Source organism: Myotis yumanensis, unplaced genomic scaffold, assembly GCF_028538775.1.
Source record: "Myotis yumanensis isolate MYYU_CA2020_CCGP unplaced genomic scaffold, mMyoYum1.0.hap1 SCAF_17, whole genome shotgun sequence".
Taxonomy (NCBI): Eukaryota; Metazoa; Chordata; class Mammalia; order Chiroptera; family Vespertilionidae; genus Myotis; species Myotis yumanensis.
In genome coordinates this window covers 19,393,562-19,416,229 of record NW_027223768.1, presented here as the reverse complement: position 1 = coordinate 19,416,229, position 22,668 = coordinate 19,393,562, and the positions used below count along the sequence as shown (strand labels likewise).

Here is a 22,668-nt window from a genome sequence, read left to right as displayed (position 1 = left end):
TAAACCCACCGAGGCACCTACCGCACCCACAGACACTGGCTCCACCCTCTTAACCAAGTAGGTCTGAGAAGTAAAAATGAGAGCTGTGTGGCCAAGGTATTTCACTGTAACCATGGCTACGGGTTTTATTAGCCCAAACACCAGGATGTGGTCGGATCAGAAAGACACAGATGGCCAAGGCAGGTGTGAGTGGTGTCACGGCGTGTGCCCACAAATTCTCCAAATTGGAAACGGAGCTGATAATGATGCCGATTCATAAAGGACCAGGGGGAACGGGAGGGGAGGGGAGGGGTCAGGCGGGTGGCGGGCTGCGCCCCTAAGAGCCGCCCTGGGTTCTCCCTTGAGCTTTAATTCAGCTTTTTAATATCATCCTCTACCAGGCACTACTTTGCATTTAGGCAAAATTTCCCTTCCTGGTATCCTTTTCACACATGCGCCTTGTGTGGTCTTTACAACAATCTTGAGAGAAAATATCTGGGCGGGTGAATAGCTTCATAGCTCAGATGAGGGAAAGGCACAGAAAGCCGGACCGACCTGCCCAAGGTCAGGTGCTTGGAGGACAACTGAAGGGAGACGAGAACTGGGTCCTCTGCCTCCTAACTCTTCCTTCCACTGCGCCCCTCTCCACCCTTCTGTGCTGTCCGGGGGGCATTCTGATAGCTATTCGTTCCTCTTGCAAACGCCCCTCCTCATCATTCTTTGTCCCATCAGCCAAAGACGAAGACCAGCGCCAGGCCATCCAACTGGAGGCGACACTGGAAAGTGAGGCTGCCTTTGCCTTTTCCCTGTTTCTCTGTGTCAAGCCCCCTGGGGGGCTGTCCCCCACACAGATGACAGCACCCAGAATAGGTGATGTGGCCCCTACTCCAGCAGGAGTGGACAGTGCAAGGAACGCAAGCTTGAACTGCCTGCAGGGACCAGGCAGCTGACAGCACCGGGTGAAGCGGGCAGGGGGACCAGGGGGTGCGCCGGGGGGAACATAGGCCCTTCGAAAGCTCCAGCCGATCTTGGCCGTGTGGGAGGTTAGCGTGGCCAAATTCCAGGACTAGCTAAAGGTTGAGAACTTCATATGAAATCAGAAGAGGAAAAAAATTAAAACAAAGGTGCCCGTGAGGTGGATATAATCCCCAACCCCCACTGTCATATGTGATATTGTTCTGAACTTCTCTTCTTCCATGTTTGGTCCTATGAAAATGTGAGCTGCTTGAAGGCTCAGGGGTTAGTTAATCAAGAGTATATCCATCAGGTGAAGGCTCTAAACTGCGGGATGGGGGGCAGTGGGTGAACACTCCCTCATCCTGGAAGACAAGGGGGCCTCCTGAGGATGGTGGTTACAGCAGGATCTTGGGACTCAGATAGGACTATAGTCAAACGTCTTCTGAACTTTAGCAGCTGGGTAGCCTCGGCAAAGCACTTAATCTCTGATAGCCTCGGTTTTCCCATCTGTGTAATGGGACTACAGAGGCCCACCTCCTGAGTTGCTGAATGAGGCCACACGTGTGTAACCTGGATTACACACACCGAGTTTCGCTCTTAGTAAGAACGCAGCAAATGGCAGCTATTGGACTCAACAGATCACCCTCTGTTCCTGGGGAAAGTGATAAGACATTTTGCCAACCCTCTGTTTTGAGGCTTTGGCCTCCTGAGGTATCTATGTCAACAGAGGCCAGCCAAAGGAAAACAAGTGAGCATTCTCGCTGAAATGAAGAGGAGAAAGATGATAGTGATGGACAAACAAGGCGCCCCTCAGAAACTGGGTCCTGGAGGTCAGGAGGGCAGAAGAGGGTGGCGCGGCTGGGGATGAATGGAAATAGCAAGAAGGCGGAGCAACAGCCAGTTGTCTGCGCTGATTCCCGGGGAGGTGGCTGACTCACTGTTTACACCAGCTTAGTGAAAAATGGATCAAACTCTGGTCACAACGAAATAGTTTTTTAAATGGATAGAGAGTAGTATAATAACAAAGATAGTGGTATATCATTGTCAAGGCAGTTTTAAGGCACCCACTGTATGAGGTATACTTAAGCTGCATGCTTCACACACATGATTTATTTTATTCTTCCCAACAAGGCATTCATTCCCTTATTCATTTACCCACTCATTCATTCCCTCATTCATTCATTCATTCATTCATTCATTCACCCATCTATCCATTCAACAAATATCTATTACCAACCTACCAGGCACTGTGCTGGGTATTGAGGCTAAAATGATGCAGCACACTGGGTGGCTCAGTTGGTTGGAACATCACCCCGTACACCAAATAGGTTGCGGGTTTGACTCCTAGTCAGGGCACATACCTAGGTTGTGGGTTTGATCCCTGGTTGGGGTGCATACTGAGGCAACCAGTCGATGTGTCTCTCTCTCTTTCTCTCCCTTCTTCTCTCTCTCAAATCAATAAACATATCCTTGGGTAAGGATTTTAAAAACTGATGTAGCACGGTGAATGAAACTAACCCTCTGAGAAATGTGCTAATGTCTATTTACAGGAGAGAAAACTTGAAAAAGTGCTTAAGTGAATGTTTCCCAAACTCCACACTCTGTTAGTGGAGGAGGCCACATTCTTGACCACAAGTTTTCTGTTCAGGAGAAGAAACACCAGAAAACTTCCTTGATCATCTCAGGGACGGAAATATGAGGAAGTTGTTGCCTTGCTAACGGGCTGGAGATAGGAACTGTATTTGATTGAATTTAGCGTAGTTGGGATTCTTAGAGACTCACACGTGACTTCTAGTGTCAAATCCTAAGGGTGCCTGAAAAAGACTAATTATTCGCATGGACCCTGTGGAGACCATGTAATTAGGGATGAGAAGAGAGAAGAGGATGTGAAGAGGCACGGAGATAAAGTGGCTGGAGGCCCTAGCCCAGGGATGGGCAAACTTTTTGACTCGAGGGCCACAGTGGGTTCTTAAACTGGACCGGAGGGCCGGAACAAAAGCATGGATGGAGTGTTTGTGTGAACTAATATAAATTCAAAGTAAACATCATTACATAAAAGGGTATGGTCTTTTTTTTTTTTTTTAGTTTTATTCATTTCAAACGGGCCACATCCAGCCCGCGGGCCGTAGTTTGCCCACGGCTGCCCTAGGCCCTCCCTCACCAGAAGTCAGAGGAAGCCCAGGTTCTTAAATTGTTCTCTCTTTCCCGGGTATCACCTTTGAGTAGAGAGAGGGTGTCTTTTGCCTCCCCTAAACTTCCTAGCACAGTTTAATTAATCCTTGATTGATTGAAAGACTGACTCATTTGAACCTGGAGTGAAATGAATGGAGCATTTTCCTTTTCCTTTCTGCTGAACCCGAGACAGAGCATATAGTAATTAGGAAAGGATCCCTGTTATCAGAAAGTCCCAGCTACAATGAGCCCTTTGTAGGAAGGTAGGCAATTATTTGGGCACTGATAAAGGTGCCCCCACCCCCCCTCACACACACACACACTCCCTGCTGCTCTCAGCGATATGGAATTTTCTCGATCATTATTTCCTCCTGAAAAGAGTTACTTGGCTGGAGGACCTGGCTGGCCTGTGGGCTAAATGGTGAGTAACTGTCATGAGTGTCTAGTCAGAGACGTGGCTGATGGTCGCTGTCCTATGCCCTTCGTTGCCCCTGCTCTTGCCCCAATGACCGGGGTTGACCCATGAACATTTTTTCAAGATCTCTTTTCTTGGAGGCCCTTTAACTGGCATGACTTCATTCGTTCAGACTCTGGGCATCCAAACAGAATGAGCCAGGCCCTGTCATCACCGCACTCACGTTCCAGCACAGGAAGGCAGTCAGTGATGTGTAGCCTACAGTGACAAGACAGGACACGTGAACGAGAAGTTCCTGCCACAAGGGCAGCAAGACAGGCCTGGGGTGTTGATTGGTGTTAATGGGGTAACAGTTGAGGTTATATCTCAGCAGAAATGCATTTGAGCTGAGCTCTGAATGCGAGGAGTGGTCACGCACGCCAAGATCTGAGAGCTAATGTACCAGGGACACACAAGGTCCTGGGGGTGGACAGGCCTGGAGTAGGTGTGTCCAGGGTGCGGGAGGTGAGAAAGGGTAGATGAGATTGGAGAAGGAGGCAGGGCCAGATGATGGGGTACAGCGGGGAATTCAGGTTTCACTCTATGGCGTTGGGAAGCCATGGGGGGATGGGAGTGAGTGGAGGTGCAGGGCGTGGGGAGTGACGCGATCTGGCTGGTGGGGGGAAGGCAGGCTTTAGAGGGACCAGGGGACCAGAGGCTCGTTGGGAGGGTGTCACAGTGATCGGATGAGGGACAGTGACCTGGCCATGGATGGAGAGATGGATGGATTTAGGATGCATGGGTTTTGGAGGTAGAGCCACTGGGTCCAGCCAATGCGGTGGAGTGGGGGTGAAGCAGAAGGGTGTATCACTACTTTCCTGGGGCTGCCCTGACAACGTACCATAAGCTGGGGGGCTTCAGCAACAGAAACATCGTCTCCCGGGTCTGGGGGCTAGAAGTACGAACTCAGTGTTGGTAGGGCAGGTTCCTAGTGAAGCTTGGGACGGAAGATGCGTTCCAGGCCCCTCTCCTGTAAGTGCCACCTTCTCAGGGTCCCTTCCCACTGTCTCCCTCTGTGCACGCCCCTCTCTGTGTCCAAACTCCCTTCTCGGAAGGACACCAGGCACATTACATGATGGGCCCCCTTGGCCCGTGTGGCCTCTTCTTCACCGAGTGCGTCTGCAAACATGCTGTGGCCAAATCAGGCCCCACTGTGAGGTCCTGGGCTCAGGACTTTCCACGCCCTGTACAATGTAAATTGTGGGGGACACAGTTTGACCCATAACGGGGTGGGGGAGGAGGTGGAGAGGGACCAAGGACACGCAGTCAGTCCTCGGCTTAGTCCAAGCCTAGAAAGAATTCCCTCGTCACATAGCGATTAGGCCCCAAGTGTGTGGCAGGCACAGAGCGAGCTGTCAGGCCCCACGGCCAAGTGGATCGCTGCTGGTTAGGAGGTTGCATGAGCATGAGAGAAGCGAGCCCACAAGGAATGTGTGTGTGAGACCCTTGCTCTTTCCTGCTTTTAAAGGAAACAACTTTAATACAATAGATAAAGGCCCTGGTAGGTACTGACTCAGAGCTCAGAAGAGAAGGCAGTCCATCTGGGGGGGTTGGGGACAGGACCTCTGAGCGGGATGAGGGGAGAAGGTGGAAAAGCCTTCCAGGCGACGGAACAGCGTGTGCGAAGCTCACGGCGGGGGAAAGCAGGGGTGTCTGGGAGAACTTAAGAGAAGTAGGGTGATAGGGGTGGTGGGAGATGAGGCTGGGGTGATGGTACCCGATCACGAGAGATCTGTGGTATCATCTGAGCAACGAGGAGCCAAAGGAGGCTGAGAGGACCACGGTCACTGAGGCTTTAGAAAGAGGAGCTGGAGGGAGGATGCCAAAGCCACACCGAGGCTCAGACAGATGAAAGGGGCTCCTGACATCCAAAGACCCTCTCTCTCCTCCCCTCCCAACCCCCATCCCCAGAGCTGCCTGGTGGAAGCAGAGCCCGTGGCGCCTTCAGGGCTCCCGGCTCAGTGCACTCGGCTTGGCGACCTCCTTCCCACCTGGGAGCCTTTGCCCCGCGGTCTCTGCCCTGATGGCCATTCCCTGGGCCCTGTGCCCTCTGGGTCCTTGTCGCCCCTCAGACCTCAGTGCCAAGTCCCCTCCTCGGGGCCACGCCAACCACTTCCTGCGCAGCCCTGAGCACATCTCTGTCACCTACCTTCTCCCTGCAGAAGGTAGTAGCCTTGCTGCATCTGTCATTCAGGGCTATATCCATAGACTCAGAGCTCATGAGGTGCATTCACAGAGACCAAGGCCATTGGGGTGAGGTTGGGGGAGAGAAGACGGGGTCCGACTCTGCCCGGAATGTGGGTTCATGGAGAGAGCGTGAAGAGACCGTCACTCAGGACGCTGCTCTGAGTGATGTCCATGTTTCCATTCTGAAACGGTCTCTTTGAAAACGGATGAGTGATTAGAAAGCATCTCCGTACAGAGACAGACAGCGCCTTCGCTTGAAGGAGGCCTACGTAACCACAGCCAGGACCTGGACCATCCCAAGTTCTAAGCATTGTCAGCTAAGGATCGCGGCACCTCTTCCTCCCTATTTGTTTGGTTATCGCCAGCCTTGGCTCCGAGAGGCGCCACGTCCACGGACTCACTGACTTGTCACAACAACCGGTTACCAACTCCACCTCACGGATGAGCCAACGGAGCCCCACACAGAGGTTAGTTGACCCGCCAGGAGCGACAGCGAGTGAGGAGCAGAGTCAGGACCTGAACCCAGAAATTGCGGTCCCCCCCATGGCATCGGAGCACCTGGCTAACCTCTGTTGGATCAGAGGCGCTAGAGGGGAGTTGCTGAATCATCGCATGATTGTCACAGTCATGACCAGCATGGCGTATTGCTAGTCAGCACAGGCTAACTGCGGGAGCAAAGGCCCCTTCCCTCAGCGGCCGCACCCAACCAAGGTTTGCTTCTCACTCATTCCACTCTTGACTGTGGTCAGCAGGGGGCGCTGTGCTCCACAGTCATTCGGGAGCCCGGAGTCCTCCCCAGGGCCCATTGCCTGTCACCAGCCAATGAGCAAGCCGAGCCAGAATACTAGAACCCGTTCCCTGGGCCAGAGCTCCGTCACCGGCCCGCAGTGATGTATGGGGGCTTGGGAAGCAGTCCAGCCTGCGCCCAGGCAGAGGAAGGTGGGCACAGCCTCCGGGCTCATTTTTAAGGACTTTTGTGGGAAGACCTGGCAGGAGGAGGTGCCAGGAGTCGGAAAACATCGGTTCTGGCCCCGACTCCACCGATCGCCATTGTGTGTCCGGCCAGTCACAGCCCCTTTGGCCCCTGTTCCTCATCAGCAGGGCGGGGACCCAGCGACCTGACGCCCCTGTGCCTCTCCCAGCTCGCCATGCCCACGGGACGCACGTCATTTCATTCTTCTAATAATCACGGTGTTCTAGTCCGTCTACATCGATGAGCTTGTGCTTTTGTTCAAATGGCAACCATAACGATCACAGTGATGGGGAGGGAACTATGACCTACTTCCCGCGCACTCGGCCTCTGTGACACACCACGTGTGCGTACTCCGGGGGGAGAGGCGCCCATGGGTGACGGGCAGCAATTAATTAAATTGGGGAGAGTACAGGCATCGATGTCACCACGCCCAGGGCCGGTTTCAGTTATAAACCTGATCATCCACACGCAGGTTACTTGCTGGGGTGCGACAATTTCTGTACAAAACGGCACTTCCATCAGTTAGAGGGCCCCTGAGCAGCCAGGAGAGCCAGGCGAGAACCATCGAGAAAACACGCCAAAGCAGCAGCCTTAACCAAAAACTGAGGTTCCCCTCGGCCCGGCGATGGCCTGTGTGACACCATTGTCACCACCGGGCTCTTTCAAGGACTGCACCACGGTTTGGGGAGCAGGGGCACGGTGTGGGCAGGCAGGTGGAGACACTTGGGCTGGTTAAGATGTCGTCCACCCCAAGGACAGATGGTGGGGAGACGGCACAGACTGTTTGATGTGATTCCCCACTGAGAGAAAATAAATGCACCAGCCTCGACGACCTGAGCCAGACCCGGGCTGGAAGACGCAAGCAGAACACAGCCAGGGACACCGCCTCATGTCCCTTCTCCCCCCCCCCCCCCCCCCCATCCCCCATCCTCCAGAGAACACCATGTCGGGCCCTCGACCCTCCTGCCTCCCACCCTCCCCTCTCCCGGTGCCATCCCTGGACAATGGTAACCATCTCTCCATCTCGCCCCTTAGGTAAGTGTTCATTACAAACACAGTGGATTAGTCCCCTCCTTGTTCCCTGGCGGCTCTGACAGCCCACAGCCACATGGCGTAGAGGCCCCTTGGTGGGGCCGCCTACCTGCGGGCCTGCGTTGCCACACGGCCACCCCACTCGCTGCTGCAGCTGCTGGGCTCAGCCGCACGGTCCTTTCAGGAGAAGCCAGGGGTCCGATTGTTCGTCTGGAAAAAAGCACAATAAACGCATCGTCACCCTGTGTTTCCGACATTTGGGGACTGAATGGAAACACAGGGCGACGATCCCCACAATCACAACCAAACGACCCAGGTTGGGTGGCACCCACTTTGGTTTGTCCAGGACAGAGGACGCGTCTCAGTGGCAGCGACACTAGGAGACACAACGGGACGGCTTCCCAGAGCGCTGTCCAAGGCCCAAGCCAGGCTCCTTTTGCAGAACAGCCTGCGGACGCTCTGACATTAACTCACACCCCCAAGGACACCTTTGATCATTCAGGGAATGCTCGTCATTGGAGGCTCATAAATGCTAATCAAACACTGCGGATTAGCGAGCCTAGCAAGTAGCCTGGGGGCCTAGAAAAGAGTTCTGAGAGTAAAAAGTATAAAGAACACCTTTTAGTCGCATTTCGCTGGACTGGGTTCCCTCGTGGTAATGAATATTCTCTTTGGCTTTGTGGGGAGCCAACACAAATCAGTACCTTTAGGAATCCAGACGGGAATTACTAACTTAGCTTTAAGCTTGAAGATAAATCTATTTATTCAAAGGCTATTTTAGGTGCCATGGGATGGATGAGTTTGAGACAAAGTTTGGGAGGGGTAGGAGGGCCTGGGACATTGGGATAAGCACATAATTCAAATTCATGCTTCTAGTTTAGCCAGCGAAGCAGCCCAAGTTGGAATTTGCCATATGCACGATCCCTCAGTGAGCGGAATGTACGAGGCTCCATGATAGCAGACCCCAGTATCTTTGTCCCTCATTACCGAATCCCCAACACCTAATGCAATGGGTGGCATATATTAGTCAGTGGTTCTCAACCTTGGCTGCACATTAGAATCACCTGCCTCATCCTCCAGAAATTCTGTTTCTTTGTTATGGGGTGGGGCCACAACATTAGTAACAAAGAAACAGAATTTCTGGAGGATGAGGCCCAGAAATCAGGATTTTAAAAAGATTCCCAGGTGATTCTAATGTGCAGCCAAGGTTGAGAAGCGCTGTATTAGGTGCTCACGAAAGGTCTGTTAAACGCACAGAGAACTCTCTTAAAGCATTTCCCAGAGCTTTTCAGATCCCGTCATCTTTTCCTGAAGGGCAGCTCTGATCACAACATCTGCCTCCCGTTACAAAGCCCCTGAAGTAACACGCACCCTAAGAAGGCCGTGGGGACCCGGCCACAACTCCCAGACCTCCTCTCGCCCACGGGCGCACCAGGAGGCCCCTGCACTCCTGCCCAGGTCTAAGTCCCTGCCCGGAGCCTGTGAGCATCCTTTTCACCCATGCTTCTCCGCCAAGAGCCTACCCACCTACAAGGTCCTCCCCAAGTGGCTCTACCTTCATGAAAACTGTCAACACGTGGAGGTGGGTGTCTAATTTGAACCACAAAAATGCAGTGTGAAGAGCACCTGGTCCCAGGAAAGCTCTCGGGTAAGATCAAAGCAGAGAAAAGTACCCAGGTCTCCCCCACAACAGAGCAGCGAAACCTACTGGCCGGTCCCAGGCTGAGGTCACAGCAAAGCCACGGCCAAGGGAGGAGGCGAGGGGTGTGAGGAGCGAGGCGGTGGGTGGCCAGCAGTGTTCCCAGGCCCCCGAGGGGCTGTGACTTCTCAGAATACTTCCCTTTGTTGCCTGTGGAGTTTGTCTGGGCCACCATGTGCTTTCTATAAAGCTTCACTTGGGCAGGGCCTGGTTTTTGTTGTAAGTCTTTCAAGCGTTTGTAAAGTATCTAACAACAGGAAGTCACTCTCTTTGCCTTTGTCCAAGACAGACCAACATAAACGTTTACGTCAGTCTGGGGAGTAGCCAAGTAGCGTAAGATTCTGAGCATCCCGGGCTACTTGCCAAAAACGGGTTAATTCCACACAAAGGACGAGGAGGCCAGAGCAACACCAGTGAAGGGCTCGCCCTGGGGCATCAGGAGACAAACTTCCCAGAATCAGCCAGGCCAGCACCGCCCCTCACTCACTCCCCCGGATGTGCTCCGTGTCCTGGGCTAGAGGCCTGGGGAATGACCATGCCCACTTGGTGGGGTGGTAATGAAGACTAGACTAAATGACCAGCAGGTATAAAGTGATACATGCCAACTTAGAGTCTCACTGCCTCCCAGGGGCCAGATGGCACAGTGCCAGGAGTCAATTTATATAACGGCGTAAGATGTACCATGGGGGTGTGGGGCCACCGGCCAGCACACCAGGACTGAGGTCATGCAGGCTTGGAAGGACACGGGAGCCCTGGATACATGGGACACGTATAGAGCCTGTGACTGACCCAAGGACACAGACCCCGAGGACAACCCCAGGGCACCATGTGACACATGATGGCCCAGCTGCAGCCCCTGGCCCTGCTCCAGTGCACAAAACAATGAAACAGTGATTCTGGGCCACGTCCCCCTCGCTTCCCCACATTGACAATGCGCCATCCTGTTGCTCACTTAAAAGCTATAATTCACACGAAGGCCATTAAGAAAGTATCAGATGAATAGCAAGCACAAGGTAACATCCTCCTCCTCGGTTCTTTCGCTGGCTCGGCAGCCTTGGGAGTGCTGGACCCACTGTCCAGGGGTCTGGGTGTTTGTCACAACTGCGAGTCCTCAGACATGTCACCTCCCCACTCCAGGCCCCAGGTCCTTCATGTTTAAGTGAGAGGGTTGGCAGGGTCTTCAGCCTGAAAACCAGTGACTCTGATTTTGGGTCCCATCGCTTCTCGGCCTCTGGGCTACGATCAAGTGCGGTCTTCAGTCCTGGGCAATGTCGTGCACCAAGAAGCCTCTTGCATTTCCTTGAATCATGCCTGTCCTCCACGTCTCGCTTGGACACAAGGACCTGAGGATTCCGGAACTGAAGGAGCCTCAAAGACCTTACACCTGAGTGCTGATGGCTAAGATGCATGGGGAGAGCGGGAGAGGGGTAAGGGTGCCGGAGGAAGAGGGGCCAGCCCAGACAAGCAACCAGAAAGACCCAGCTGTGAGCTGAGCTCAGGGCAGCAGTAGGGAGGGGTCCAGGGACCCCATCCCTGTTCCCTAGTACCATCGCTGAGCGGCCGTCAAGACCCCTTTTCCACTGGAAAGAAAGGGAGCAAGCTGGGAAGGATTGTGGGAATCCTCAGCGAGGGCCAGGAAGCAGACAGGGTGATGAGGGAGAGGAAGGACCAGCAGATGGGACCCCAAGCATGGTGAGTCCCGTCAGACACAGGAGTGGGATGCGAGGACAGGGCTGGGGGCTCGGAGCAGGGAAGGGGCAGTAAGAAGGCTGAATGAGGCTGGATGGGACCCACGACCTCGGAGCCTGCGGGTGTCCAAGTCCCCTCCGACAGGCAGCCGGACATCGGCATTGCCTCTTGCGCCTCAGCTCTCGTGTGTGCTGGAAATGGCGAGCTGTGCTCATGGAAGGTCACAGTGTGAGCTGCGGTGGAGGAGAGATTGAGAGCAGCTCTCAGGGGCCCTCAGAACACTGACCGTGCACACGATCCCTTTGTCCCACAATCGCTGAGCATCCCCTGCGTGCCAGGACTGATAGCCTATCGATTTTTACATCCTCCGCCCAATAGCAGCGTGTATGCACGGCGAGAATGAACGACTACCTATTGACTAAATGCGTGCACATGTCTTGTTTATGGAGCCTCAATAGGATTCCAGTGAACTCTGGAAATCTGCAGTTCCTCCCCTTAAGCCTAAAATCGATGGTGTTATTAAAAACAGGAGGGCGTTCCACTGCACGTTTCCTGAGTGGTCTGTTTCTCTCCCTCCAGGTGCTCTCTGTGGCATGCCCAGACCCTCCGCCCGAAGGGGAATCCGTCACGAGTGAGGGAGGCTGTGTCCCCGCGAGCCCAGGACTTGGCGACGAGCTGAGCACCATGGAGAAGTTCGGCTCCTTCTTCAGTGACATCTGGGACACCATCCTGACCAAGCACCAGGAGGGCCTCTTCAACAGCGTCTGCCTGGGCGTGGTGCTGGCGCTGCCGCTGCTGGTGCTCCTCGCCCTGGTCTTCGTCTGCTGCTACTGCTGCTGGAGCCGGCCGGGCAAGGGCCAGCAGCCGGAGCACGGCCCGGGGAAGAAGAAGAAGAAGAGGAGGAAGAAGGGCGAAGAAGACCTCTGGATCTCCGCCCAGCCCAAGCTCCTGCAGATGGAGAAGAGGCCATCGCTGCCGGTCTAGTGGGGCGGGCAGCAGAGGGTCCGCCTTCCAACGACACCCGGGGCCTGGAGCGTCACACGCGTGTCCACAGAGGAACTTCTCAGCCAAGGAGCAAACCTCAGACCGAGTGTCCCCAGGGAGGGCACCCCCAGGGAGCACGGGGACAATGCGTGGGCACTGGCTGGGCAGCTATGTGTCCAATAGCAACGCTCTCTGCTCCAGATTCGGGCGTGCCGCCCGCCTACTTCCGGCACAGTCCATACGCCAAAGCACAGGGAACACGTATCCATAACCACCTGGGCTCACCATGCACACCACACACACGCAGGACAGTATCTGCTCTCGCAAAAACATCTCATAGGAGGGCCTGGCCAGATTCGGGCCCAAGTGCACAATTACACGACCCGGCAAGGTTACAAACTCCATACCTGTTCCGTGTACTACTCAGGTTACAGATGTGTGCTTCCTGCTCCGCTCCCCACAAACCCTCCTGCTGCGAATCCTCATCCTCGGACGTTTCAGCACCTGGCACAGTGCCCTTCGCTGTTGTTGATGCAGACCCTCCAGCTCCTGTGCTCCTGACCCCTCCCCGAGGAGGGCAAGTTGAAAGTGCAATGGATCCGAATTCATCGGAAGCTATGGTCTCGCAAGGTCCTCATTACCACCGGTTGGTGTTGAACGTGGTCCAAGACCCCTCGTTGAGACGCTCCGCCCAGAGCCCCTCTGGAAGGCTCCTTCTCCACATGGGACAGCAGCTCTGGGTGTGGCTCCTAGAGAGCTATGGGGCCCAGGTAACAGACTGCTCGGCCCACTCCACCCGGTGCACCGTCCTGTGCAACGCAGAGGTGGAAGGAGATGCCCCACCTGAGCTGGGCATCCCCCCGGAGCCAGAGGCTTTCAGTGGGGAAGGAATGAAGACATCGCCGGCACAGCCTCGCAGAAGGCACACTGGAAGCGACGGGTGGCGTGCTGAGGGTGGGATGCGGGAGATTCAGACTTGAAGCAACAGCAGGATGAAGCTATTATAGAGGTTTATTAATATTTATCTTGAAGCTCAGGCAAGTGCCTTGCGCACAGTGGGTACTTATAACTGTCTGTGGACGCCGTTGGGTATGTGATGACGTTAAGGGTAAGCTGTAATACCTCGCCGGTTCCCCCAAGTGGCCTTCTGAGTGAGCCCCCCATCGCTGCGAGGGTGGAGGTGGGTATTGAATTCTGCAGAACCAGGGTGGGGTTGGCATGTGGGCCCCGAGGTCCGTGAGGACATATAAACCAGGTCCACGGTGAGCTGAGGAGCATGTCTCCCCACCAGGCTGAAGTTGGGAGGCTGAGGTAATCCACTTGTCTGATGAGTTGGTTGGTATTTGGACTGGATTGTGACCGTGTTGCAATGGTGGGTAATTCCTGAGAGCAGGCTGTGCTGTCCAAATTCATTTGCAACCCTCGGAGGTGGTTCCAAATGGTGTGCAACTGCCATTTAATTAACAGTGTAGCTAAACTATGGTACTTATAGCAGCAGAAATGAAATGCTGGGCAATTGCGCTAAGGGGAAAATGCGCTCAATCTGCACACGTGGGCCACCAGGTTCTCACCTGCCCCCCAGGTGTGCTCCAGGCCTGCGCAGAGCGATGCTGGTTGGTGCCTGCCATGGGTCCCAGGTCTCCTCACAGTTGCATACACTGTGGAACCAGCAATGGTCACCCCCTCCCCCTACGAGGCCCCAAGTCTCCCAGGCACTCAGGCCCTGGCTCCTAAGCCCCTGTGACCAGAGAAGCTACACCCTCTAATTCCCTGTCCCCGTGCCACAGGGAGAGCCTGTCACAGAGCAGCTGACTGTCCCCAGGGCATCACAGGACGGCCAGTCATCTCCCCACAGTCATCTCCCCACGTCTCCCGCTGCCCAGGACGCCGGCCTTCCCCTCTGTGCCTCGCAGTCGCCTGGATGGATGAGTTGGGCAGACGTGGGGGGCAGGGGGGGCTGGCGGCTGAGGCTGGTGTTAGATATGATCCCAGAGAGCAGATCACTGGGAACATGGTTGCCGTGGCAACTGGCTGCTCATTTGAATTAAGAGAGCAGTGTTTGTCACCTCCACGACAAGGCCTCCATCTCCAGGTGCAGGGCCCTGCTGCCTCCTAATCTAGTGCATCTGCTCCAGCTCCGGCCACGAAACACCAGGACACACCTCTCAGCTGCTTCCAAAGCCTCAGACCCAGGACACCCAAGCCCTGAGCGAGGCCTCTCTTTTCCCCACCCAGCCTCCCCCCGACCCTCACTGGGGTACCTACAACAGTGCCAGGGGCATGAAAGGAGCCCAAGGCATCATATCTCTCTCTCTCTCTCTCTCTCTCTTTCTTTCTCTCTTTCTCTCTCTCTCTCTCTCTCTCTCTCTCTCTCTCTCTCTCTCTCTCTCTCTCTCTCTCTCGTCTTCTCCATCCCCTCTTGTCCTGGATCCATCCCTTCCTTCATCTCCATTTTCACTCCTTTCCTTCCCAGCCTCTGTCCCAGAACTGCCTCTGGCAACAGGGGTGCCTCTGAGGGGAGCCTGCCTGGCCCCTCTTGGGGGGTTTAAGCTAATGAAGGACAACAAGGGAGTAAGGAAGGGGCTTCCTCCCCCAGCACAGGCCTGGGGAGCCCCTCGATGTGTACCCAGCTCCAGCCAGCACGGCCCCTGTCAGAGCAGGTCTTCCCCTGCTGCTGCTGCTGCTCTCCAGGGATTCGCTCTCCTGTTTCTTGGGGGGAGGGAAGGCTATGGAGAAAGGGTAGTCGCCCTTTCAAGAATATAAGTGGTCCAAATTGTACAGTGTTTGTCAGTATTTTTTTTCTGAAAAATTCAAACACATCAACAGAAAAACTGATTTAATAAAATACTTTAAAAAATAAAAGCCCCGCCTGGCCTCCTTCCTTGCTGGAGCCAGACAGCTCCTTTCTTGACATTCGATATGACCTCTCCCAGACGTCACTCACTCACAAATGACGGATGGATTGACGGATACAGAGACTCCCTCTGGGCACTGTCCCCACCCCCCTCAGCCCCTGCCCTGCAGAGCAGCTGCCTGGGGGTCCAGGCGTCAGAGGCACCCGGGCAGCACCTAGAGAGGCTCCCTACAGGAGGCTGGGCAATGTCTTCCTCAAGGAAAAAGGGGAAAACAGCACAAACCACACAATAACAGACTCATGAGTCCACTCAGGTCCTGGGAAGGGGAGAAGTCAAAATCCTGGAGAGATACGTGTATGTGCGTATAAATATCCGTCTTTTTCCGAGTTGGCCATAGCTTTGCCTCATATGAAATGCAATGGCTTAGAATTCAGCGGTTCTCAACCTGTGGGTCGCGACCCCTTTGGCCGTCAAACGACCCTTTCACAGGGGTCGCCTAAGACCATCCTGCATATCAGATATTTACATTATAATTCATAACAGTAGCAACATTACAGCTATGAAGTAGCAACGAAAATAATTTTAAGGTTGGGTCACAACATGAGGAACTGTACTTAAAGGTCCAGAAGGTTGAGAACCACTGGCTTAGATGCTCCTGATCCCTCCTTCGGTGATGCTAAGCTGGTCATCAAACCATCTAGCACAGGGCTGTGCACCAGGACCAGGGTCGATGGACTGGTCCCATATCTACACTGTCTGCCATGTGCGTCAGCCACATCCAGCTCTTACAATGAAAGGTAATGGCAGTAAAGGTGCAGGCGCCCAGTTACACCCGCCAGGTTCCAATCAATCAGCGGCCACCTGTGGCCAGTGGCTACCACCCTGGACAGCAGGGTCCAGGAGCTCGTGAGGGTCGGGGTCAACACACTGGCCATCAGCAAGGGCTGAGGAAGGAAGGCCTCTGCCTGCCCCCCACGGCAGGGGAGTGTCTGGAGTTCTGGTGGGTTCCTGCCCCCTGCCCATCCCCACAGATTCCAGGACTTCCCGAGGACTCCCTCCCACACCCTTCCAGCTGCCGACACCTGAGGGGAGGCCATCAGCTCCACCTGCCCAGCCTTGGCCCTGACCTTGGGGTGGATATGGGCTTGGACAATGCCACAACTCTCAACTCACAGGTACCCTCTGTGCTGGCTCCTGGACCTTTGACCCCAGTATTATTACCAAATTCAAAGTCACAGGATTACAAGACTGAAATAGTCACTTCAGCACAGCTTTTGGTCTCTGTCTTAGGTTCAAAGAGATGTTTTCAAATATCTAGGCCATGTCACTCAGGGTGGCCATGTTTATTCCGTGAGCATTTTTGATGTTTTTTACCCTGTGCCAGGCACACCAGACCACCATTGTTGTGTTGGCTGTTGTCATTTTTTTATTTGCCAATCTACGGGGAAAAGGTCAGTGTCCTGACTAGTCAGGTATTGCATATTTTTAAAATTGTTGCAGCACACCACTTGAAAATCACTGCTCTACGTAAATGCTAGTGGTCTCTGAATTACATTTGATAGATACTCAGAAAACAAACAAATGCTATGGTCAGATATGCGACTATCCCGCTGCTTGAGATCCACACACGTGGATCACATTAGCGTCTAACAGGTGCGATAATAGAAACAGGTGTCACTCTGCTGAACTCAGTCTTCCCAAGCAGATTGGACCATGAAACCTCCTCTTTCAGCACACCTGGAGGAGCAAGGGTTCCAAGGAACACTGTTTGGGAAATGCTGCCCTGGCAGGCATCCCCCATGCCTTATCTGTTCCTGTCTTCCATTACTTACAGCTCAATTCCTACATTCCCCAAGGAAATCGGTTCCTAAATGCACAGATTCTCCTTCACCTTTAATAGCCTCTGTTTCTCATGCTGCTCTTTCTCTTTCTTCCATTAGTGAACCATGATAATCCCATTGCTGGCTATTCATGGCCCGGAGACCTTAGGGCTGCCTGGAGAGACACCTCCATCGAGGAAAACCAAACATTTTGAATGAAGTTATGGAGACGGAAGATCCGGGCCCTCCCCACCCGCCTCCCGCCTGCTGTATAACACACAGAGCATCTCGGGATCCCAGCTGATCCCTGCGGCGACCGATGCAGGGTGTAAACCAGGGGTGGTGCCATTTTACAAATGAAGAAACGAGGCCCAGAGGAGGCACACAGCTCCCCAGACCTGGAACGGAGCAGAGTCTCGAACGCCTCCCCCAGGGCCCTGCCCTGTGCTGGTTTGGGCTCCTTCGTGTTCACCTGCAGGCACACCTGGTGCAACAAAGAACTCGAGTCCACAGATGCCTCCTTTAGAGGTTCCACATCAAGCCGCATCTTTCTCGTTAGCTCTGATTAAAGCTAATTGTCTCCACCTACCAACACGGAGAAGCATTTTCATTCCGTTCTGTTACCTTCTCTTATTTAAATCACAACACCCCAAAACCTTTGTTTTCTAGGCCTTGCCTTCTCAGCGCCCTGCGATTTGCTGTAATAAAGAATAAACAGGCTTCTGTGGGCTGGCCTGGGAACCTAACTTCCCCACGTAACACTGGAATCGAAACAGCCCGTTCTCACTGCCCGTAGAAAGTACCCACAGCCAGAAGGACCTTGGGGAGTGGAGTTATTTGCATATTAGGAACTTCTTAAACCCCTTTAGGGGGTGTCCCCCTTGCCTTTCATCAAGCTGAGAGCCCCCAGCCCCTGTCTCACCACCAGCCCAGTAGACCAGGTCCGGGAGGAGTCCAGGCTCACTAGGCAATCTCTCCAAGGTAGTTCCCAGGTACCATTCGTCCAGCAGCCACGCTGCCTCCACAACCACCAAGCACAGGCTGGACCCACAGGCGACTCTCAAGACCACCATGCTATCCAGGAAGGAAGAAAAGTGGGGAGTCCCCAGAACTCACCTTTACAGAGGAGAGGAGGTGGTGGGAGCAGGGCGACACTGCCACCTGCTGGCCGGGCTGGCCACCGAGCGCCTCCTGCTCGGCCGTGGGCCCTGGTCCCGTTGACCCGGGCTCCTTCGGCTCCTCTCCAGCACCCTGGACCGGCTTAAGGGAACGACCTGGACGTTTTTTCATGCAGGACTTCAGCAAACGATTACGTTTCGCCAGGAGCTTTTCATTGTTTACACTTGTTTTCCCTTCTGCCACACTGTACGTCCATTTGCGTTTCTCCCTGTCGGTGGCCTCTCTTCGCACACAACACCTGGTCCTTTTCCTTCCAGGCCTCCTCTTCAATCTTGTCTTTCTCCCGCCCCTTCAGCAGTTTCTGGCTTTAATGATCCTCAAATCCCTGAGAGCTCTCCATGTAAAAGCAGAGCTCTTGTCGTCTGACAAACAAACTCCGGGCCTCCATTCCAGCAGACGCCACTGTCCACACCAGCTCTAAGCTGCCAGGGAAGGACCCTCCCTGCCTTCGCCACCGTGGCCCTCACACCCTCTCATCCTCCCTCCTGAAGAGCTCTGCGGTCTGAGCTCCCCTGTCCCACTCCTCCTGGCACGGGCCTAGTGCACAGCCCCTCCCCTGTCTGTGAACTGCTGCCCTTTCTGCGAACCCCCTCCCTGCCTCCCAGCGCTTTAAATGCGCAGGCGCCAAGGGCCCAGCTGGACCCGGGAACAGCAGCTCCAGCTGATTCTGATGGAGAGCGGGAGCCAGAACCACGCTTCCACGTGGCCCAGACCAGAGTCCCTACCCATCTCTCCCGCTTGGCCCCGCACCAAGCACTCCTCCCCTCACCAGAGACCACCTCCTCCCTCAAACTTACCAGCCTCCACCCTTCTCGTCTTTGTCACCAGACTTCCCTTTCCCGGGTGCCCTGCCTTCTCCTGTCTCCCAGCAAACTCAGGGGCATCCCCACAGACCCTCTCCCATCACTCCCGTGACGCTTTCCCTCCCCCGCTACCCCCCCCACCCCTCAGCATCCAATCCATATCCCTGTCGACTCGCTCTCCCCACCTCACTGCCCACTGTCATGGTGTGTCCCAGGCCTGTCCCCACTGAGCTGTGGGCAGGGGCTGTGTAGTGTCCTACATGAAATAGGCGATGGCTTGGAGACTTCATCAAATGAGTGCGCTGCTTCTGCCTGGGGCCTGGCTGGCAGCCTAGGAAGGCTGTGGTTTTCTTTGGTTTGTCCCCAGTGGCTCTGACCTGACTCTAAGGAAAGAGTGTGACCCTCTGAAGAGGTTTACCCAGAAGCCCATTCCAGCCCCAGAGTGGGAGCTGCCAGAGCTGGTCACGTGAAGGTCAGCAGTGCCTAGAGGAGGGCTGGCACACACTGGGGCTTACTCAGAGTGTGTTGAACAAACAAATGAATGAATGAATGAATGATAGTATGCACTCCATCAGTGCAAGGACCATGTCCAGCTTGCTCGCCTCCTCTGTCCCCCCTGGTATGAAGCAGGCAGACACTTAAATTCTTGAGTCAGAGAACAAGGTGGGGCATTTTTTAATGATCAGCCCCAGCTCTGGAACTGTCTGTCACTCAGCCCACCCACTGTGAGATCTAGCAGTGACTATGGCATTGCTCAATGTGTGTGTGTAGGGGTGAGGGGGGGCTGTTAAAATTTTAAAGGCTGATTTTAAAAAAAAGTTCTAAAAGTACAGGTTAAACCCAGGAGAAGCTGAGGCAATAAAGGACACCCTTGTCCTGGAGGGAGACTACAGCTTTTAGGGGACAGTTGTCCTCCTTCCCCCTCTCTCCTCCTGCTTCCAAATACCATTATTTGCCATCATGCAAGAGACCACAGCCAACCCTATCCCACTAAAGTGCACAGACGGTGCCTTCACTCACACTTGGGTTAAATTTAGAATTCAAGTGCACTTATGTGGGGAAAAGAACAGAAGGCAAATGTTTTAAATCAGGTGGTTTATTAGTATTTTCTTCTTGAAGAGGAATTTGACTTACTTCAATGGTCACTGATTTCCCTACAGAAAAACCTTCCAAAGAGATAGGAAAATGAGCCGAAAGGGTCTGACCTCGTGTCTGTTCCGACAACAAGCCTTGGATGCTGAGCACTTTCTGAAAAACCCCAGGGCTGAGCCACACCGCTGGGCACAACCTTAAAATTTTCCCAGCAGGGTGGGTGGGGAAGGGAGGGAGGCGGGGCCTTGAGCAGGAATCGCAGGAAAGAGACTTGGGGAGCAACCAGTTATCAAGAGGCAAATGGCTTAAAGTTGAAACGAGTGAGAATTTATTCACAACATATGCAGGCCTATGAACGTGATTATGCAAAGGGCTGGGGAGAGGATGCTTGAAACAGCAGAAACTTGGAAGGCGTGGTTCCCACGAGCTGGGCTAGTCAGGGCTCAGCTCAGTGCGACTCCATCTCGTCCCTTTGGCTCCCGTCACTCCTCCTCACCACACCAGCAAGCTTTGGAAAGGGGAAGGTGTACACCCTTTTCCTCAAAACCCAGTGTCACGGGAGGTCACAGCATCAGGCGACCTCAGCCCTGGTCAGGGACACCTCCTTGGTGCTTCTTTCTAGAGAGAAGATTTGTATTAGCGGAGCTTCATATTCACACACCGACTTCCAGAGTTTTCCAGTTGGTAAAGCGCTGGATTCTGTTTTTTTCTGCCCTAATCCTATATATTTGTTACTGAAGAAAGACTAAAAGAAAGACCTTGTCGTTCTCTCCCATACGCACTGGCAACCACGACTGAGCTGGCCTTCAGGCCCCAATGTGGATGGACGAGAATGCAGGTGGCCTGGGGCTTGGTGACAGGCTGTGTCTGCTGGTGACCAGCCATCTCAGGAACCAGGGGCTGACTTCCCTCCAGCTTCCACTAACAGTCACCAGGACCCACCCCACCCCAAGCTTACACAGCCCCAACCCCGGCCGGCCTTGCCTCATGCGATGATTGCTCAGATGGGTCATCAGAACGTTCTAGAATTTTCTCCTAGTGTCCTCTTCTTCCTGCCCAGGACGAGCTCCCCGCTGTAGCCCTGAGGGCGGATCTTCAGCTCCACATAAGGAATGGAGAATTCGTGTCCTTTCCACGGCTCCCAGTTCACCCCCTACATCAAAAATCCAACATCAAGAAGAGGAATGGCGGGGGGTGAGGGTGGGGGTGGGGGGGTCCCTTGCCTGGGAAACCACACCCTCACTGCTCAGGGCCAGAGAGAGCCCTCAGGGAAGTGAGGGTTGAGCTAAGAACCTGCGCCCTCTGCTGGGCAGCTTGGGTTAGACAGGCTGGGAGCCCCCTTGTGGGGTGGGGCGTGGGGGGTGTGAGCCCAGGAGGCACAGGGGCTCAGATAACAGGATCAGCCTGGCCAGCAATGATCACATTGTCTTTGCCTCACTCTTCTCCTTTCCAAAAAAATTAAAGGCAAAAATAAACATATTAATTGGCCTATTGTGTGGAATCATTTTCAATTTAGGCTGTTTAGATATTAGCTCTGGGGTAACGAACAGCCTGCTGAAAGCTAAATTTCATTTTATGTCTTCTGACTGGAGAGCACAATATTTAATTCACTTAATAACCTCGCAACCTGGCCAATAAAGAGCCCAAGTGACCAATTCTGTGTGTTTTAATTTGTGAGGTAAATAATAAACAGGAAATAAACGCCCTGCCGACTGTGAGCAGCACATTAACCAGATGAATGTCCTTTATTAGCAGACACGGGTTTGGTTTGGGGCCCGCTGGCTGCTCATTGCAAACAGCTGGTCTCTGATCACAGGCGTCCCTGGGTCGGGCCACAGCCTGCCACCTTGGTGCTGGGGCCCACCCGCCCCGGCTTCCCGGGGACACCTTTCTTCTTCCCTGTGAAAAATCACCCCGGGATCAGCCCCGCTGCTGCCGGGTCAGGCCAAAGCAATCATGTCACCGGGCTTCAGGTGTGCTAGTTGTTACAGTGCCATTGGCGAGGGGCATGCGGGGGCGGGGCTTCCTGGAGGCCAGGATCCGACTGGGATGGAGGTAGAAAGCCAGGATGCACTCCGAGAGAGTGCATGGAGGGCACGGATTAATGCTGAGAAGGAACAAAGGTGCAATGATCAAGAAGCTGTGAGGAAGCAGGCAGGAGACGCCCATAGCTGGTGAGGAGTCAGGGCGATGTTCACGGGTCACGGAAGCTCGAGACACTGCGGATGGGAAAGTTTCAGAGCCAAGAGGGGACAGTGGCTGCGAGGATGTGCCTCTGCGCACTGAAATGGGGGGGTGCTCAGCACAGAGCTCTGGGCGGACTGGCTGGTTCTGGATGAAATGGGCCCAGGGATGGGTCTGAGCTCAGGCAGAAAGGACTTTGTTTCCTTGGTGATCCAAAGACATGAGAAAAATAACTCTGGTTTACCTGGGAGAACTAGTTGAAGCCCTACCCCCCAATGTGATGGTGTTGGGGGTAAGCAGGGTTAGATGAGACCACGAGGGTGGGTTCCCCCAGATGGAACTGGTGCCCTTGTAAGAAGGGGACGAGAAGCAGAGCTCTCTGCACCGTGCAAAACACAGGACTCTACCAGGACCCGAGCCTGCCTGCACCTTGATCTTGGACTCCCAGCCTTCAGAAGAGAAACAAATGTCTGTTCGAGCCCCGCAGTCTATAGTGTTTGGTGATAGCAGCCCAAGCTGAGTAAGACCATGTCCATGTAGGAACTCATCTAGTGAGATGGAGCAGGACCCACACGTGTGTATTCTGAATGGGCAGCCTGGGCTCTCACC

General features: G+C 54.2%; 2 protein-coding genes across 4 annotated transcripts in view; one reads left to right on the top strand and one right to left on the bottom strand.

Annotated features, from left to right (window-relative positions):
* KIAA0040 (KIAA0040 ortholog) overlaps window positions 1–15,065 on the top strand; it is a 28,696-nt gene extending 13,631 nt beyond the window's left edge. For all 3 annotated transcript variants that reach the window (XM_070397223.1, XM_070397222.1, XM_070397221.1), the window contains one exon: window positions 11,722–15,065. In XM_070397223.1, the coding sequence (XP_070253324.1) occupies window positions 11,827–12,126 (300 nt within the window). In that variant the 5' untranslated portion in view covers window positions 11,722–11,826 and the 3' untranslated portion in view covers window positions 12,127–15,065. The remainder of the gene's footprint in view (window positions 1–11,721) is intronic.
* Window positions 15,066–19,880: 4,815 nt separating this feature from the next.
* The window catches only part of TNN (tenascin N), a 69,038-nt gene continuing 66,250 nt past the window's right edge, over window positions 19,881–22,668 (bottom strand). Inside the window, exons 20-21 of the mRNA XM_070397211.1 lie at window positions 20,860–21,028; window positions 19,881–20,493 (exon numbers count right to left, since the gene is read on the bottom strand). Coding sequence (XP_070253312.1) covers window positions 20,888–21,028 — 141 coding nt within the window. The 3' untranslated portion in view covers window positions 19,881–20,493; window positions 20,860–20,887. The remainder of the gene's footprint in view (window positions 20,494–20,859; window positions 21,029–22,668) is intronic.